A 20,813-nucleotide genomic window follows, 5' to 3' on the forward strand; every position below is an offset into this window, starting at 1 on the left:
GCTCTAGCCATAAAACGGTCACCCACATTCAGAGGACCTACTTTCATCCTATGCTGGTTACTTCATCTCTGGTCAAAGTTGGTGAGCTCCCATTAGTTCAGGTCAACTAAATCATGGTCTTGACCTCTTTGCTCATAGTCTCACTCCTCCCACTCTTCAACTGGACTTGGGGAGCTCAGCCCACTGCTCCACTATGTCTCTCAGCCTCTGCTTCCATCATTTGCTGGATGAAGGCTCTATGGTGACATTTAAGATAGTATCAGTCTGACTACAGGATAAGGCCAGTTTAGGAACCCTCTCCATTATTGCTTAGGGTCTTATCTGGGGTCATACTTGTGGATTCTTGGGAATTTCTCTAGGTCCAGATTTCTTGCTAACCCCATAATGGCTCCCTCAATCAAGATATCTCTTTCCTTGCTCTCCATCTCTGTCCTCCCATCTTGACTGCCCCGTTCCCTCAAGTTCTCCTTGCATTCTATCCTCCTCCTTCCCTTCTTCCCTCCCTTCTACCCCACCTCCAGGCTCTCAATTTTTCCAGGATACTTTGTCTATTTCCCCTTACCAGGGTGATTTATATGTTTCACATAGGTTCTCCTTGTTATTTAGTTTTTCTGGGGTCATGGACTATAAGTTTGATATCATTTGCTTTACAGCAAGAATCCACTTATGAGTGAGTACATACCTTGCTCATCTCTCTGGGTCTGGGTTAACTCACTCAGGATGGTCTTTCTAGTTCCATCCTTTTGCATGAAAATTCCAAGGTGGCATTTTTTTAAACACTGAGTAGTACTCCATTGTGTAAATATATCACATTTTCTTTATCCATGTTTCGGTTGAGGGGCATCTAGGTTTTTTTCAGGTTCTGGCTATTACAAATAATGTTGTTATTAACACTGTTGAGCAAATGTCCATGTAGTATGATTGAGCATCCTTTGGGCATATGACTAACAGTGATATTGCTGGGTCCTAAGGTAGGTTGATTCCCAATTTTCTAGAAACTGCCATACTGATTTCCCAAGCAGCAGTACCACAAGAAACTAGACATGGTGGTGTTTGTATACAAGGTCAGCATCCTGAAGGTAGAAGCAGGAGGATTAGAAGTTAAAGGTCGTCTATACTGGAGTTTGAGGCTTGCCTAGGAAGTGTGATTTTTGTCTCAAAAACATGAGGAGGCAGAGGTAGGTAAGGAGGAGGAAGGAAAAAAGAAGGAGTATCTCAATAATAGAGAAGAGCATGAGAGAGGAAAGAAATAGGAAGGTAAGGAGGTAAATATGGGAAAAGTACATCATATAGTTGTATTAAAATGTTTTCATGGAATCCATAGTACACTATAATGAATAGGTGTCATTTGGAACAGAAAATTTTATAAAAGTGGAAAAATATGAAGGATTTTCAGTTTCTTAAAAGCAAACAGATTTGGACAGTTATTAAAGTTGAAAATAGTAGAAAATAATAGCATTTCCTTCAATGATTATATATCATGCATATATCTTAGGGCTAATGATAATCCATAGACCAAATGTTTATAATGCCTAAAGTTTATGGTCTTAGGTAATATACTCATGAATCTTTATTTTTATTAACATTTGTTTTGCTTCTATATAGCATGGATTTGTGGTACATATTTTTCTATAAATTCAGATTGAAAAATTATTAAAAATCCTTGACTATTAATGCTATCTATTGGGAATACAAAAGGACCTGGAGAATTGTCACCACAATCATAAGATCTGAAGATTTGAAAGTGAAGTTATTATCTACAAAAATACCGTATTTGCTCATATTTTTCCATGCCTATCAGTTTATCATAAAAACATATACATAAAACATATACATAAAAACTGAATATTTGGATTGAAGCAAAGTAAAAAAAATAAGTAAAGCATGATTTATCAGTGTTCTTTTGATGTTTAAGTGGAAGAAAGAACTTGAAAGAATATGGTTATTATGATTACTGAACATTATCACATCTTTTCAGAACCCTATCGTCATGGAAGAGCACATCACGACAAATTTCATAAAAGAAATGTTAAAATGTCAAAGAAGAAAATGAGAGATCGCCGATTTGGTGAACAGAAGACTAGCTCCATGTTTAATAACACTCCTTTGCCTCTAAACAAAACTAATGACATGTCTGGTACTTCCAGTCTTCTTTGTCCTTACACTGTGGTGGATACTCCTCCAGGCATTAGCACTGATAACAATACTTCAAGCACTTGCTCTCTGAATACTGTCTTAAGCACTTGCACCATTGACAATACTCCAAAAACCTACATTGCCGACACTCTTCCAGACATTAACACTACTGACACAATCACTAGTTCCTCTGAACATACCCCTAGCACTTCTACCTCAAACGCTACTCTTTGCTCTGACATCATTAATAGTGCTCCAGGTCCTTCCAGAATTGCTCAGGATCCAGTCACCTCTGATGGAACTCAAAAGTCATCAAATACTGAGAGTACTTCAAGCTATATTTCTGAGAGTGATCACAACACTTTCATCTCTGAAAACACTCAGCTCCCCTCTTCAATTAATAATGTGTTCAGACCTTCTGGTGCTGCCAGCATTTCCAATAATACCAGGGCTTATACTGAAGATGATCATGGAAAGAGAGAGAATAATGTGGAAGGTGAAGACAATAAGCAGATATCAGATGAAAAACAAAGGAAGAATCAGTCGACAAATGCCGTACTACAAGGTAAACCCAGGAATCTACTACTGTTGTCATTGAGTATTCAAGTCAACTATTTTGGGCTCTCACTGCATTTTTAAATACATTTCTACCATAGATACTTATTTATTTAGTCTGTGTATGTATGTGAACAAGGGAGGATTAGAGGACCCAGGAATGAAGTTTTGTTGTCAATGAGCAGTGAATACTCAAGTCAAATATGTTGGACTCTCAATGCATTTTTAAATAAATTTCTATTAGACATCATTATTTATTTAGCTCGTGTATGTATGTGAATGAGAGATATCAGAGGTAACTCATAGGAGTTATTTTCTTCTTTCAACTATGCAGGTCCCTGGACCAAATCCAGGTCATAAAGCTTGGTGGAAAGCACCATTATTCTCTAATGTCACCTTGCCAGCCCATTTTAAATATTAACATTCTATTGTCTGCTTCTGCTTCCCCTGAACCTGATGATACGTGTACCTCCATGGTTTTATAATTTATTTTTAATTTATTATTAGCTGACAAATAATAACCACACATTTATAAAGTACAGTGTGATGCACAAACATGTAATCTATAAATATAAAGTAGAACTAGTAAGTAAAGCTAACTAACCCCAATCAGAAATTTTATGTTACAACATTTGAAATGCATTTGTTTTATATTGCAATATACCTTATATTAACTAGGATCATCCTGCCATGTAATAGCTCTCAGAAATCTATTTCTCTCATATGAAAGTTTCTTCCCTTTGTTCAGCATCTACCCGTTCTCTAACTTCCACCCCACTCCTGCTAATGTTTCCTTCACTCTACAAAATTCTCCATATAAGTGAGATCAGGCTGTATTTATATTTTGGACTTGACTTTTAGTATAATGACTTTTGGGTTTGTATATGTTGTAGCAAATAACAGAATTCTCATTCTTCTTTTGAAAACCAATTAGTGTATGCAAAATCATAATTAGGCTGCTTCTTAAAGTCATAAAAAATGTGAGAAAGCGTCTAGGTGCAGTGATTGTATAATATGCAAAAGGGCCTGGGTTACATTCCCATCAACATACATATACACACACAAATACACATAGTTTAAAAGGCATCTTATTGCAAAATTTGGATATCCTTGAATGCTTTTCTGGTTGTCTTCTAATGAAACATTGCAAATTTCAATCCTACTTGGTCTGTCTGATTTTACTTAAATTGAGGTATGTTGTAATATCCTGCTGAGTATAACACATATTTTGATCAGATTCTTGTTTTAGTGTTTAGTGTAAGTTGTCATTAGGTCTTTGTAATTTTCATTGTGCTAATGTATTTGAAAGGTGATAATAGACCTAACTTTTTTATCCTGTTTTTGCAAAAGTATTATTATTATTGTTTGAGTTGGGATTTTTCTTAATTTTAGAAAATAATACAGAATACAGAGCACAGCCCTGCTGCTCCAACCTTGAAAAGCCTGTGGTAAGTAACTAAACTGAAGATTTTGTGTTCTTTTTACCTTTTCTCTCTTGACCCTGCACATTCACTGTGATGTTTTCTTTAATAGAAGATTCATTTTAAGTATTTACTGTGTTAAATTTTCATAATCTCCTTCAGCAATGCAATAATAACCAATGCAGCACCATTAAACATAAAATTAATAGCTAGATATTTCATCACAGTATTTCAGCACCTACTATGAGTGATACACCTAATATCAATTAAGACTGAAGAAAAGACTGTATTCAAAATTACACATTATGATTTTTTAAGTATATTCCTTGCATTTCTATCATTTTAGATTTCTAATATCCAAACAAGATCTGCTACTGTTTCATGGAATCTGAACAGTACTGAAAAATGTGATCATATTAATTCTCCTGTGACATTTGAACTGGCACTATCTAGCGATGGTAAAAATGAAATCTACAAAAGCATGTATAAGTAAGTCTTTTTAATTACTTTGTGTTATTCACTTCAAGTATATTGTATAAGCATATAATCATTGTGCCCCAACTTATATCTAGGCTAAATTCTTCATTTTTTCCCTAGATTCTTCCATTAGACAGGGCTAGTTTTTAGTTTAGTTTTTTCTAGTAGTTGGTTTTCAAAAAATCAAAAAAGCTCATTAGATTGAAGATCTTATTTAAATATCAGATCATCCATTTTCATCTACAAGCTTCCTGGTAGACAAATTTGAACTTTAGGAGGATAAAAAAGTGAACCTCCAATTCCTCCTCATTTTTCAATTGCTACAATTTAGAAAGAAAGAGCTCCACATGATGCTGTCATTGGGTAAACAAGTGAGATAGTTTACATGGCAGTGAAAATTCAAGCCCTGGATTCTTAATTAAGTTCTGGGAGCTGGTTATAAAAAGGAGTCTGTTAAAATAGCAAGATAAATTGAGGGGTGTGGCTCAGAAGATTGATTTAGGACTATAGAGACTACATTAGAAGATAACATGTGCACAACCAGATGTTCTAAACAGCAGTCAGCCTGAATGAGGATGCAACAGACAGAAACAAGGAAGGAAAGACATTCAGATAGAGAGAAAGGGACATTCTTATATCCATTTTTCAGCCTAGGCAGTAAGAAAGCAAGACATGGTGTACAATACTTTGAAAATCATATTAGACAATTTGATTTTCTAAAACTCTTTTTGGCCAGATACTCAAAGCAAAAAAGGGAATTTCTGTAAAGTTCCATTAATTTGATAATTATCATGTAAAATTGTGAGATTTAAGAATCACAACCCACAATCCTCTATACTGGGTAAGAGACAGGGAAATGCAAAATTAACTTGCATGGAAATCTATTTCTGGCATGTCATGCACTTTATACACACCACTAGTTCAGTACAACATTCCTTCATGATAAAGGTCTTGAAGAGAGCAGGGACACAAGGAACATACCTAAACATAATAAACGCAATATACTGCAAGCCAACAGCTAACACCAAATATATGTGGAGGTTGCTTGTTTGTTCCTGGATGCCCAAACCCAAAATAATAACACAGAAACTATATTAATTACAACATGTTTTGGCCAGTAACTTAGGCATATTGCTAGCTAACTCTTATATGTTAAATTAACCCAAATTTTCCATTTTTTATACTTTACCTCAAGGCTCATGGTTTATCAGTAAGGTTCTGGGGCCTCTGTCTCCTTCGGCACCTCCATGGCATCTCTCTGACTCCACATTCTTTTCTCCTCTAGCTCGACTTAGAATTCCCACATTACTCTATTCTGCACTGCAAAAGCCACAAATTAGATTCTTTATTAGCCAATGATAACAAAACATATTCACAGCATACAGAGGGGAATCCCACATCACCTCCCCTTTTCTATCTAAATTAAAAGGAATGTTTTAACTTTAACATAGTAAAATTACATACAACAAAACAACTATCAAGTAAGAATTACAGTTACAATATTTATATATACTTTATCTTTTATCATAAGTAAGGAAAATTATAATTTTATTTATTCTTCAACTCCATCAAAGACTACAGAAGGATATAATGTTACCTAAATTAACAGGAAGTGCATTGTAAGCAATTTACAAATCTGTAGAATTGACAGAGACATCTCGCTGCCCCGAAAGCCACCCAAAGTTCATTGTAAAATTGGGACATCATCTTCAGCCTACAGATCTGACTGACTTTTCTACGAAGCAGGAAATTTCACAGACAGATCTGCCTCTATTGGCAGTTTGTCAGTTACTTTCTTCTGTATCCTATAGAATATCTGGCAGACTCTTTCATGAAGCAGGAACGCTGTAGGACTGTCTCACCTTCTTTAGTCAACTTCAGCAATCATTTTTCAGCAGGTCCTGCATGTCCAGTTTTTATAGAAAACCATCAAGCAGGCAAGAGCAGTTTCTTGTCGAAATGGTTAGCCTTGTCACATTAAAGCAATTTCCATAATGAGTTTCTTCAATGCCCATCAACCTCTATGTAGAATTGGTGCTTCCAGAAGCAGACATGTCTCACTGTAGAGAAGAGTCTCAGGTCTTAAAACATTTTCAATACCATATTCTGTAATTCTTTGAAAGATTTACCTATCTATCTGAAATATATCTCTGTACATCTAGAAAACCTAACTAACATGACTAAAAGTTTGTTTATTATAAATGACTATCTCTTAATCTGTATTTCTTAACAATATGTTTCATTTTAAAATAGTTGCACAAACACAATACCTTAAACAAGAGCAGAAATATTCACATAACCAAATTGACCTTAAATTTGTATCAATAATCCAGAGTCCATATCAATGTAAAGTATTAATCTCTATGTTATATCCCCCTTTAAATGAAAACAAAAGTTTATAAACAATAGTTCAGAATTTAAGCATAGTTCTCACCAAACTGCTTCCTGCTTTTTGCTGAGCAAAGTATTTGGGGGGGGTTCATTGATACCTATTCCGTCAATCCACATTAGTCTGGAAGGAATATACAGGTTCTCAATTAACCTCTGTGGAAAGAAAAGCAGAACCTATTTTCCAAAGGAACTTATTCTTCAACCCAAATTTAGAGTCAAGATATCTATTAAATATATATTTTGCTTTAGCTTAGTGGCCCGAACAATGAAATGTCTTTCTGTGCTTAGCTCATTCACAGTCAAAAAACTCAAAGAAAACACAATAGCATACATAATCCAGACTTTTTGTGTATTTTCCATCTTTATGTGACCTTTTTTAGTCTATTGCTTTTAAATATTTACTCTCTTTACTCCTTTAATCTATATCTGTCTGAACTCTTTTATATTAATTCTTTTTATAACTGTCTATACTCTTTGTTCTCTCTTTCCCAAGCCTATGTACACTTTTGTAATTAGTTAATTAATTAATTTTAAAAAGAAAACCAGCAATATTTTTACATACCAATCACAGTTTCCACTCCCTGGATTCCTCCCCTTACATGCACCTAAAACCTACGCCACCCACCATCCACTCCTCACAGAGGTTAAGGCACATTGCTTTAAGTAAAATCCAAGGCCTTCCTTCCTATATCTAGACTGAACAAGGTATCCATCTAAAGAGAATGTGATCTCAAAAAGCCAGTACAAGCAGTAAGGATAAATCCTGGTGCCACTTCTAGTGGCCCTGCAGTCAGCCCCACCCATACAACTGTCACCCACATTCAGAGTAACTATTTTGGACCTAAGCTGTTTCTTTCCCTGTCTGGCTGGAGTTGGTGAGCTCCCATTACCTCAGGTAAACTATTTCAGTAGGTATATCCATCATAGTCTTGACTTATTTGCTCATATTTTTGCTCCTCCCACTCTTCAACTGGAATTTGGGAGCTCAGTCCAGTGCTCAGATGCAGGTCTCCACCTCTGTTTACATTAGTTTCTGGATGAAGGTCTATGGTGATATTTAAGATATTCATCAGTCTGACTACAGGGAAAGGCCAGCTCAAGCATCCTCTCTTCTATTGCTTAGGGTCTTAACTGGTGTCATCCTTGTGAATTCCTGGGAATTTCTCTAGTATCAGGTTTCTTGCTAACCCCATAATGGCTCCCTCAATCAAAATAACTTTTTCCTTGCTCTCATCTCTGTCCTTCGTCCATCTCAACTATCGCCTTTCCTCAAGTTCTCCTCTCCCTCCCCTTCTCCACTAGTCTTCCCCTTCCATCCACCCTACTCCCCCCACCACCACACTCCCAATTTTCTCAGGCGATCTTGTCTGCTTCCCCTTTTCAGGTGAATCTATGTATGTTTTTCTTAGGGTTCACCTTGTTACTTAGCTGCTCTAGGATCATGAACTATAAAATCAATATCCTTTGCTTTACAGCTAGTATCCACTTATGATTGAGTACATACATATTCATATTTTGAGTCTGGGTCACCTCATTCAGTATAATGTTTTTTAGTTCCATCCATTTGTATTCAAAATTCAAGATGCCATTTTTTTTTTACCACTGAATAGTGCTCTAATGTGTAAATGTGCCACATTTTTTTATCCATTCTTCGGTTGAGGTTGTTGCCAGGTTCTGGCTATTATAAATAATTCTGTTATGAAAATAGTTGAATAAGTACTTGTACTATGATTGAGCATCTTTTAGCCCAGGAGTGATTTTGCTGGGTCTTGAGGTAGGCTGATTCCAAATTTTCTGAGAAACCGCTATACTGATTTCCAAAGTGGTTGTGCAAGTTTGCATTCCCACCACCAATGGAGGAGTGTTCCCCTTACTCCACATCCTCTCCAGTGTAAGCTATCATTGGTGTTTTTGATCTTAGCCATTCTGAATGGTATAAGATGGTATCTCAGAGTTGTTTTGATTTGAATGTCCCTGATGGCTAAGGATGCTGACCTTTCCTTAAGTGTCTTTTGGCAATTTGAGATTCTTCTGTTGAGAATTCTCTGTTTAGTTTTGTACCCCATTTTTAATTGCATTATTCAGAATTTTGTTATCTAATTTCTTGAGTTCTTTATATATTTTGGATGTCAGTCCTCTGTCTGATGTGGGTTTCCCATTCAGTAGGCTGCCTTTTTGTCTTATTGACTGTTTTCTTTGCTTAACAAAAGGTTTTCAGTTTTACGATATTCCATTTATGTACTGTTGCTCTAAGTGTCTGGGTTACTGAGGTTATATTTAGGAAGCGGACTCCTGTGTCCATGCATTGAAGGCTACTTCCCACTTTCTCCTCTATTAGGTTCAGTGTGGTTGGATTTATATGGAAGTATTTAATCCATTTGGACTTGAGTTTTGTGCATGGGAATAGATATGGATCTATTTGCATTCTTCTACATACTGACTGACATCCAGTTATGCCAGCACCATTTTTTGAAGATACTTTCTTTCTTCCATTGTATATTTTTAGCTTCTTTGTCAAAAATCAGGAGTACATATATGAGTGGATTAATATCTGCATCTTCGATTCAATTCCATTGATCAGCCTCTCTGCTTTTTATGCCAATACCAAGCTGTTTTCATTACTGTCACTCTATAATAGAGTTTCATGTCAGGGATGGTGATACCTCCAGAAATTCCTTTATTGTAAAGGATTGTTTTGACTATCCTGGGGTTTTTTTGGTTTTTCATATGAACTTAAGTATTGTTCTTTCAAGGTCTATGAAGAATTGTGTTGGGATTTTGATGGGGATTGCATTGAATATGTAGATTGCTATTGGTAGGATTGCCGTTTTTATTATGTTGATCCTGTCTTCCCAAGAGCATGGGTGACCTTTCCATTTTCTGGTATCTTCTTTAATTTCTTTCTCCAAAGACTTAAAGTTTTTCTCAAACATGACTTTCCCTTCTTTGGTTAGGGTTACCCCAAAGATATTTTATGTTATTTGTGGCTTTTGTAAAAGGTGATGATTCTCTAGTTTCTTTCACAACTTCTTTATCATTTGCATATGGCATGGCTACTGATATTTTTTAGTTGATCTTGTATTCTATAACATTACTGAAGAGATTTATCAGCTGTAGAAGTTCCCTAGTAGAATTTTTGGGGTCACGTATGTATACTATCATATCATCTGCAAATAATGAAAGTTTGACTTCTTCCATTCCAATCGGTAGCCCCTTGATCTCCTTTTGTTGTATTATTGTTCTAGCCTGAACTTCAAGAACTATGTTGAATAGATATGGAGACAGTGGTAGCCTTGTCTTGTTCCTGATTTTAGTGGAATAAATTTGACTTTCTCGCCATTTAATTTGATATTGGCTGTCGGCTTGCTGTATATTGCTTTCATTATGCTTAGATATGTTCCTTATATCCGTGATCTCTCCAAGACCTTTATCATAAAGGGGTGGTGGATTTTGTCAAATGCTTTTTCAGCATCTAATGAGATGATCATATGGATTTTTTCTTTCAGTTTATTTATATGAACGATTACACTGACAGATTTTCATATGTTGAACCATCCCTGCTACTCTGGGATAAAGCCAATTTGATCATGGTGGATGATTTTTTGATGTGTTCTTGCATATGCTTTTTCAGTATTTTATTAAGTATTTATTAAATTTATTTATATGGTGCTCTATCTGCATGTACAACTGAAGGCCAGAAGAAGGCACAGATCCCATTACAGATGCCTGTGAACCACCAAGTGGTTGCTGGGAATTGAACTCAGGACCTCTGGAAGAACAGCCAATGCTCTTAAGCCCCTGACCAGTATTTTATTGAGTATTTTTGCATCAATGTTCATGAGTGAGATTGATCTGATATTTTCTTTCTTGGTTGAGTCTTTGTGCAGTATTGGTATCAGGGTAACTGTAGCCTCATAAAAAGAGTTTGGCAATGTTCCTTCTGTTTCTATTATGTGGAACACTTTAAGAAGTATAGGTGTTAGCTCTTCTTTGTACTTCTGGAAGAATTCTGCACTGAAACTGTCTAGCCCTAGGCTTTTTTTCATTGGCAGGCTTTTGATGACAGCTTCTATTTTCTTGTAGGTAATAAGTATATTTAAATTGTCTACCTGGCCTTCATTTAATTTTGGTATGTGGTACTTATCCAGAAAATTGTCCATTTCTTTTTAATTTTCCAATTTTGTGGAGTATATGCTTTTATAGTATGACCTAATGATTTTCTGAATTTCCTCGGTATTTGTTGTTGTGTCCCATTTTCATTTATTATTTCTGTTAATTTGGATGCTTTCTTGCTGTGGATTTGTACCACATGTTGGGCACCATTTTGTAGGTGGAGAATGCTCATTTGTTCCCAGACACTCAGATGTGAAATAATAACACAGAAAGTATATTATAAATTATAACACTGCTTGGCCATTCACTTAGGTATATTGCTAGCTAGCTCTTATATCTTAAATTAAACCATTTCTGTTATTTTATATTTTAACATGAGGCTTGTGGTTTACTGATAAGGTTCCAGGGATTTAGTCTCCTTCAGCAGCTAAATAGCTTCTCTCTGACTACACATTCTTCTCTCCTCTATCTCTGCTAGGAATTCCCACCTTGTTCTATTCAGCACTGCAATAGGCCCAAAGCAGATTCTTTAGTAACCAATAGTAATAAAACAGATTCACAGCATACAGAGGGGAATCCCACATCACTAAACAGACAGAAAGTCAAAGCGATACCACTGAAAACAGGAATAAGACAAGGTTGTCCACTGTCTCCATATCTATTCAATATAGTACTTGAGGTTCTACCTAGAGCAATAAGAAAACAAAAGGAGCCTACCAGTGACGTTATTTTGTACACATATAATGTGGTTCAAAATTATCCAAACTTCAAGGAAAACTGTGGTTCTTTATCAGTTATTCAGGTATTATGAGACTAGGACTGCTTATTAGCTATTAAATATAGGTGAGATCCCATGTAAACAAAGATTATCTTCACAGTGATAATGAAGTTACAGTGGATCTACATGATCTCCAGCCCTGCACAGTCTACTTTTTAAGGTAAGAAGTCTGTCTTATACAACCTGCAACCAGCCTGTAAGCCAACCAAGACTCCTTAACTTTTGAGAGTTTAGTACTTAAAATTCCTGATGTCAGCCTGTTTTTTTTTTTACCAGCAAAATGCCCTTTCCTTTTAGGTTCAAACAACCCCACCTCCAAACTCATGTAAGAAACCCTAGTTTAATTCATTAGGTTACCCTGAAAAGAAAGGCCATGAAGATAGAAAGTAGGGGACTATTGGGAGTTAGAAGGGAGCAAAAGAGAATAATGGGAAAAGAGGGGGTATGATCTTCTATGAAATTGAGAAAATGTGAGCCGTTACTATGTATAAAGAATATATGCTAACAACAGAACAATAAAACCTGTGTCTAGAAACACAATCTTGCGACTCAGTACTTGAAAGCTTATGACAATTGTTGTTACCCTTTCAGAGTTACAACCATAAGAGATGCACAGCACAGAAATGTGTCTGAAGTGGTTAGTTTCACAACACGTGGCTGTGAACCGGACCCTCCACTTGCACCCAAACTAATTAGTAGAACCAAGAACAGCCTGGACCTGCAGTGGAAAGTAAGGATTTTACTGACAAAAGTATCTCAGTGTGACTTTAAAACACTCTTTGATATCTTGAATTTTAAAGATGGTTTATGCATGCTTCATCTAACTTACTTCTCTTCGCAATGCTTTTTCTCTTCACTCTGAGAGGTCCTGCCAAGCAAATTGAAAAATGTCAATAGAATTTAGATAATTAATATAAAATTGAACTGCCCTTTCCTGCCAGAAATTTTGGTGGTAGTCATCACAGTTATCAATAAATATATCTCTTCATTTTCTTAAGTGTCAGTTTTAATTTCTTTCCTTTAATTCAGTGTGAAAACAAAAATTATAGAATCAGTGTGTGTGTTGTAGACTGTAAAACATGTGTTCTAACCTAAAATCTGAATTGTCATAAAAGCAAGTATCCAGAAAATTGCAGTAATTTATACCACATTAAATGTATACACATATGTATATAATACACAACACATATACATCTGTATTATATAAAAATAACTTATCATAATTTTACTATTCTGATCTATGCAGGATTCCAAAGACAATGGATCCAAAATAAGCAGCTTCCTTTTGGAATGGGATGAGGTATGCACATTTATTTTGATTTTATTTTTATTAAAATAAATTTTCATATAATATACGCAAATTACTATTTCCCCTCCCTCAACTCCAGGCCCCCTGTGCATCTCCCATTCAAATCCACAGACTTTGTCATTCTCCTTAGAAAATAGGCATCTAAAACAAGAAAGAAGAAAATAATAATAAGCTATATAAAAACAAGGAAACCTGAATAGGACAAAAGAAACATGAACAGAAAAAAGAGCCAGAGAAAAAGCAGATAAACACATATAGACATAGAGACCCATGTTCGCACACCAAGAAATCTCATAAGAATCAAATACCATAATATCTAAGGAAAAGACATGGATATTTTTAAATGCCCAGACAAAGCATTATGAGTCACTAAAAAATCTTAAAAAAATACTGTTTGAGTTCATTTTGCATTGATCAACTACTGTTAAGAATGGATCCTGCCCTTAAGTGTGGTTTGGATACCCAGTGAGACTCCATGGGAGAAAATGAATTTTTCCTTTGCAAGCGCTTTTCAACTGGAGATAACTTCCAGATAAAGGATGAGAGCTTGTGTCCATTTTCCCCTCTAAGTGCAGGGACCCCATCGGGCTTAAACCTCATGCACAGATATCATGGAAAATCATTCACCTGATTGTGAATGATTAAGGTTATGACGAGTATGTGCTATTAAGCGCACTATTTTTAAAATATTCTAATATTTTGTGTGCATTGTCAAGGGTAAAGGTGAAGAGTTCAAAATTTGCTACAGTGGTCCCATGAAACAGCACAAGATATTTAAACTGACTGCTTCTACGAAGTATGCATTCAGATTAGCTGCCAAAAATCACTTCGGCTCCAGGTACACTGAATTATTTTCACTATTGAAAAGTCTACAGTGCCATGAGATCCTGAAACTGGTGTTTCCACTTTAACATATCCTTTTAGTAATTACAGTGAAATAGCCGTCTTCTACACATCAGGAAACACACCTCCGGCACCGCTGCCTCCTAAGTTGAAAGAAGCAGGAGTCTATCATTTGTCACTGGAATGGTGTGCCCCGACAAACCCAAACCCAAATGACACTCTTACTTATGTCCTCGAGATGGAGGAACCAAGATCTGTAAGTGTCCTGTTTGGGGGCTATGATCTTTAGCGTCATCTCTCAATACCTTTTTATACTCACTTCTCACTTGGAGGGGGGAACAACCTTGAGTCCCTGTGTTCTGAATGGGCTCAGTGCAGAGCAACTGTTGGGCAAGTCTGCATAGGTTGCTCAACCTCAACTAGCTCAAGGCAACAGCAGCATCTCTGCACTCTGCTCGTTCTATTCAAAGACATCTCTTAGCATTTTCAGCTCCAGCCCTGTTCTGGCTGACTCTCTGTGGTCACAGATATCTTTCAGCACCTTTACACAATTCTGCCAAGCTGTCCACCTTCATCTCAGTTTTCTTGTGTGGGTGGGCAACTATTTCATTCCATTTGGAGCTTTCAAATCTGTGTCAAAGAGCCGGTCAATTTAAACAGCAGCCACAAATTACTATGTACAAGCCACAAAATGTTAAAAGGAGGAGATAACAATGAGACGTGTTCTGGGTCGTAACTAATAGGCAACTTGTTCTTACATGTGCTATGTCACTATGTTGTGATAAATGGAACATTTAAAACTAAAATTTATCTCCATTGTCTATTAAAACTAACTTCTCTCACACAATACATCCCTTTACAACACCACTCCTACTAGATTCACCCCCAACACACACACACACACACACACACACACACACACACACACACACACACCTCCCAGATCTGCTACTCCTTCTTTTCTCTTCAAAAATGAGCAGGACTCCAAGAGACAACAAGCAAACACAGTCAAACAAGATATAATATGACAAGGCAAAAGCCCTCATATCAGAGCTGGACAAGGCAACCCAATAGGAGGGGGAAACTTCCAAACACAGGCAAAAGAGTCAGAGATGCACCCACTCCCACTATTAGGGATCCCAAGAAAGCATCAAGCTAACAGCTGTAACATATATGCAGAGGAACTGGTGCAGACCCTTTGGGGTTCAGAAAGTCTAAGGTACTTTCTCAAGACCATTAAGGTAGATAGTAAGTTGACGCTAGAGCTTGAACCTAAGTTTCATTCCTAAACTCCCTGTCCTTCATTTTCAGGGATTTGGTTTTAAACCTAAATACAGTGGAGAAGATCTCTCCTGCATTGTAAAAAATCTTCAGAGAAATACTACATACAAGTTTCGGGTATGTGTCATACTATAATAATTGGTGTTGTGTTTTCATATAAGACTAAACTCTTTGCTGTAATAAATGGTGGATTTTTCTTTGAAATGAAACTTTGCTTTACATTTAATTCTTGAAAATGCTCACCCAGCTGCACATTACACATTATCAAAGCAGATGTTTATTGCCAATGTCCAACAAAATATTTTCTTTTACACAAACAGATTTTTGCCTGCAATCTGGAAGGAAGAAGCAACCCCAGCAGAGAAGTAATATATTCTACTTGTCCAGGCAATCCTGAATACCCAAAGAAACCATATGTAGTGGGAGAAATTCAAGCACACCAAGTAAAAATTGGATGGGGTAAATAATTCTTCTATGTCTAAAATTTGTTTTCTCCATAATTACTATTGAAAAGAAATCTTTCTGCAATTGCTCTAATCTTAATAAAATATTGTCATATGCATGTGAAATACTCTGCCAAATAAATGAGTTTATATAAACCCTATTATTATTTTGCTAATTTGCTATTGAATTTCCTATAGCTAGCTTAATTATTCACACATGAACTAACTTTTGAAGTTCATATGGATCCTTAAATAACCATCTCCCAAGTAAAATTTTAGACAACCTAGGTACAATAGAAAGAAGTCTGTGCCACAGATAAATGTCAGCTTAACATAAGTTATATTTAAACACATTTATGGCCTCGACTAGATAAATTAAAGTTATTCCCATATTCTTTTCATTTTAGTTTCTTGCCAAGAACTTTGAAATACTATCTAAATACTTGATGAGTGATATCAAGTGTATGTAACTTGTACTAGATTTGCAGATTATAACTAGTATATAGATATAAATACAACAGTGTCATGTTTATATTTTTCTCTGTGAGAAGTTACAATTCAAGAGAAAAATGTTAGTGAAAGACTTGCAAGAGTTTTCTAGATCACTTAAAATTTGTTTCTCTTTTTAGACTCCCTCAAAGACAATGGTGGAATGCACATTTCAAGTTACAGTTTAGAAGTCAGTGAAAATTCAGACGGTGGTAAGGAAACACGAATTTTAAAAGATTTTATTTTTAAATAATTGGATACTCATTTAGAAGGTATGAAAAATAGCACAGTGTTCCCTAGTAAAACGTTGACTTAGCCTCACCTAATAGTAGTGTCTTATGTAACCATAGTGCACAGAAACAGAAAATCAATATAAATACACACCTATAAAACAAAACCATAATTGGAGTCCTTTGAGTTTTGATAAGAAGTGATTACTTACTGATCTGTTAAAACTTTTGTTTAATTCTACTTAGAATAAAATAATTTATCATAAAAAGATTATTATATTTTGCTGGAAAGTGATGGTGCACACGTTTAATCCCAGCACATAGGAGGGAGAGGCAGGCAGAGCTCTATGAGTTGGAGACCAATTTGATCTACAGAGTGAGTTCCAGGACAGCCAAGGATACACAGACAAACCCTCTCTTGAAATCTCAACCCAAAAAGTTTGTTGGATCATGTTATGTTACACAATGATTGTTTCTTAGCATATATCATGCATACATTAATTGTCGTGAGGACTTATAAAATTTAAAAGTGACCTATGAACAAATTGAGCCAATTTGCTCTTCTTCCTGCAGCAAATCTCTGGAAGATAATCTACAATGGCACTCTCCAGGAATTTCTGTACGATGGCCTCCAACCAGGCACCACATATAAACTGAGAGTCTTTTGCACTTCACCTGTAGGCAAAAGCCAGGTAAGAAATCAGAAAGGGGAGAGTTCTCAAACTGAAGGTTGAAATAAACTATTATATTACAGAATGTTTTCTAAAGCTGATCTCCAATTTAGTAAAATATTCTCTATCTCTAGCCTTCTGACATATTGACAATTCAGACACCCACTCTACCTCCTGCGTCTTCTAGCCCACTGCCCTCAAACAGTAAAACCAAGTGCAAGGACACAAACCTTCTCCTTGGTAAGTAACTGAGGCTTCCTTACATGATTGACAACTGTACCTAAGCTTCTTGTTCTGTGACTTTTGCTTTGAATGCATGTGGTAATATCATCAAGTAGAGTTTCCTTTTAGTCTGAATTGAATGATTCTTAGCAAACCAAGGCTTGGCAATGGAAACCAAGCTTTTTTTTTTTTTTTTTTGAGACAGGGTTTCTCTGTAGCTTTGGAGCCTGTCCTGGAACTAGCTCTTGTAGACCAGGCTGGCCTCGAACTCACAGAGATCCGCCTGCCTCTGCCTCCCGAGTGCTGGGATTAAAGGCGTGCGCCACCACCGCCCGGCGGAAACCTAGCTTTTTAATGCCTAAGTCAAATTATGAAGTTAATTGAAACTATAAGCTTGACGTCTATAAGCATTTTAATAGAGAAATCTTAACTTCAAGAACCATTCCTAAAAACTAGAGACTTGGAATGGAGCTAAAGGATAGTGTATGTGTTTAGCATAAACAAGAATGGATTCAAACACTAGTACATAAATAACTAATTTGGGGAGGGGAGAACTGAGTGCATTTTACATATTTTATAGACAATCATTCCATTAATGGGAACTTCGAAACAGTTGTGCATGGCAAAAAAACAAAAGGCCTCCAGAATGACAGAGAGGAGAATCCAGACACTGAAACAAAATGTACAGTAAGTAAATGACTTCCTGAAGAACCCACAGTTTCTGGCCAAAATCATAAAATAGGAGAAGAGAAGTAGCACTGCCCAGGTGACCTGCCTGAACTTCAGTTCACTTTGAGTGAATACATGCTTGCACTGTACTTGCCGTCCAGGTAAGGAGTGACCACACCTGCAAAGTCATGCATGGGTTTGTTTATTTGTATGTTTGTTTAATTTGTAGCTTGGCTCTACTTCAATGAAGTGTGAAACTGTACCAGCCCAGCACCCTCCTTCTCAGTGTGGTACACCTGTGCTAACCTGCAAGGGTCCAACCTGTGTTGCAGTCAGTTGGGAGGTATTTCACTAATTCAACTTCTTATTAATTGTGCTGATACACAAACATGCTAAAGGCTTAGAACATTTCTAGGGAAAACTTGAAACCTCTAATGAATCATAGAGTAGAATTAGGATCCCGTAACCCTCAGAGCTTGGTTTCTAGAACATACCTAAAACTTTATATCCGTAATATCATGAAGACTACAAAACTGATATTCTGCTCTTCAGATATCAACTATAAAAGCAGGGATCAAAATGGGTTACTAATTGAGGTTTTAAAGCTAATGCAAGAGACAGCTAAGGTAAATCATTTTATAAAAGTTTAACTTTCTGTGCTGCGGAGGACTGAAGCTGGGGCTGATTCATGCATGGTAGGCAAGTGCACTACTTCTGAACAATATCCCCAGCCCAGAACTTGCTATTCTTTGAAGAACGTCATTGAAAAATCTTCTGGTACCATTTCTAACCTGTAACTGCAAGCTGGTACATAAGGTATATTATAGATTTAAAAATATGCTTTTAACAACCCATGTGAATGTCTTACCAAACTACTTACGTTCTTAAAAATATAGATTAACCTAATTATTTAGGCAAATAGGTTCATTTGGGTTGTTCTTTTTTTTCCCCGTCTCAAGCATTGGTTTATTTTTTAACATTGACAGAAAGGCTTAGTCTGTTAATAATGTATGACAACACTGATTTTTAACTTATGTAGGCCAATTCACCAGGGCATGTGATCAGTGGTTTATCATACTAAGCAATGGCAATGTTAAACAATATTAATATATTTGTTTTCATTCATCGCAGTTGTGAAATCAGCACGTCCTTTTTCTTACTCTAACTTGTGCCTTTGAATGTGGTTCTAGTGTCCAGCCTGTGTTTGTTCCTATCCATCTCTATCCTGTTTCACTTGATGGATTACAAGCTTCATGTGTTATTCTGCTCCACAGTATCTAATACAGTGACCACTTAGAAAAAGGATTGAATTTCTGTGTGCATTTCGTCTTTCAGATTCCTAAATGCAATGGTGCTGAAATCACTGCTTACCGACTGCAGTGGGGACAAGATGAAGATTCCATGCACTTGATTTACACTGGCCCTTGTTTGCAGTATGAAGTCAAAGGCCTTATTCCAGCAACCACGTATTTTTGCAGAGTACAGGTAGAGTTGACATTTTCTTTCACTATAAAGAAGGCAATAGCTATTAAACTGCACTTCCCATATATAGAGAATACTAGTGTCATTTCCAATGTAAAGACCAGAGTAAAGTCAAGAAGGGAAGGATTTCTAAGAATATTGCTTATCTTTGACTACAGCATTTAGTGTACCTTCCATTCCCACTTGATCTGTCATATTTCCATTATATTTCTGTGGTTTTCAGATCTCTCTTAACTTAGCGATTATCTAAAATGCTTATTTAAAACACTGACTTGAGTCAGGGCTGTTGTACATGTATATATTCCCACAATTTTAGAAAATGAAGAGGAGGATTGCCACAGGTTTGAGGTAAGACTGGGACATAAGGAAGGGAACTCAGACAGCGTCCTTTTCCTTGGAAGCTGAACTCTTACTTGGAAGTTGAGGGATCAGGCTTTGGTCTTGATTGCTTAAAGGTTTGACAGTTTGGTTGGTCTCAGGAGTTCACCAGACTGAAGAGAAAGGATGTGTTGAGTGGCTGGGCTTGGCGGAGCACACCTTTAATCCCAGCATTCTGGAGGCAGAAGCAGGTGGATCTCTGTGAGTTCAGTGCCCAACATGAAAAGAATAGGGAGGAGTTAGGGGACTTCACAGGATTGCTGGGTTCTAATACAGTCTGATTAAGGTATGCAAGTAAGGACCCCTTTCTGAGGGGGAGGGAGAGTAGCAAGACAAGGGGCAGACTGGGAAGGGATAAGAGAAGATGCCTTCAGTCCTCATTGTCCTTCAGAATGCAGATGAGGCCTACCAAGCTGCATCTTTAATGAGGTTCCAGAAAGGGCTGAGAGGATAATGATATTTGGTGGGAAGGTGTTCTGGGAATAAGGCAGTCTGTCTCCAGGGACAAAGGATGATATGTCTGAGTCTCCATAGCCCCACAGGGGAAAATGGGTATTTGAGTATTGGAATATACTGCAAAAGTGTCTTTGAGGGAGGTATGCACTAGTTAGTGGTGTCAGGTAATTATTTGGACAACATTTGTCCCACACTATGTGGTCTGCCTGATCAAGGATGTAGAAGACAAGACAAGGACACATTTATTTTAGTTAAAACCGGGGGCGCTTCTCTGAAAAGAATTATAGAGCAGACTTCCCTTATACAGTCTAGGGTTTTTATAGGGCTTGTGGAAGAGGCTATTCAGTGGGCAAAGTGCAGAATGGCCTGATCATTTAGATGGGATGGTGTTCTCAAACTAGAATGTGTGGGAATGGTATTAGTGGCTTTGCCTTTGGGAAATTGTAAACTGTCAGTTGCTTGACAGAAG

At 36.7% G+C, this 20,813-nt stretch overlaps 1 protein-coding gene across 1 annotated transcript in view; it reads left to right on the forward strand.

Annotated features, from left to right (window-relative positions):
- Nucleotides 1-20,813, forward strand: part of LOC142840376 (fibronectin type III domain containing protein 3C1-like) — a 37,238-nt gene that overhangs the window by 10,003 nt on the left and 6,422 nt on the right. Inside the window, exons 6-21 of the mRNA XM_075956928.1 lie at nt 1,979-2,701; nt 4,084-4,139; nt 4,459-4,601; nt 11,972-12,031; nt 12,463-12,601; nt 13,118-13,171; nt 13,897-14,018; nt 14,105-14,279; nt 15,335-15,421; nt 15,625-15,763; nt 16,377-16,448; nt 17,040-17,158; nt 17,272-17,377; nt 17,940-18,046; nt 18,258-18,371; nt 19,364-19,513. Coding sequence (XP_075813043.1) covers nt 1,979-2,701; nt 4,084-4,139; nt 4,459-4,601; nt 11,972-12,031; nt 12,463-12,601; nt 13,118-13,171; nt 13,897-14,018; nt 14,105-14,279; nt 15,335-15,421; nt 15,625-15,763; nt 16,377-16,448; nt 17,040-17,158; nt 17,272-17,377; nt 17,940-18,046; nt 18,258-18,371; nt 19,364-19,513 — 2,366 coding nt within the window. The remainder of the gene's footprint in view (nt 1-1,978; nt 2,702-4,083; nt 4,140-4,458; nt 4,602-11,971; nt 12,032-12,462; nt 12,602-13,117; nt 13,172-13,896; nt 14,019-14,104; nt 14,280-15,334; nt 15,422-15,624; nt 15,764-16,376; nt 16,449-17,039; nt 17,159-17,271; nt 17,378-17,939; nt 18,047-18,257; nt 18,372-19,363; nt 19,514-20,813) is intronic.

This window comes from Microtus pennsylvanicus, chromosome X (genome assembly GCF_037038515.1).
Source record: "Microtus pennsylvanicus isolate mMicPen1 chromosome X, mMicPen1.hap1, whole genome shotgun sequence".
Taxonomy (NCBI): Eukaryota; Metazoa; Chordata; class Mammalia; order Rodentia; family Cricetidae; genus Microtus; species Microtus pennsylvanicus.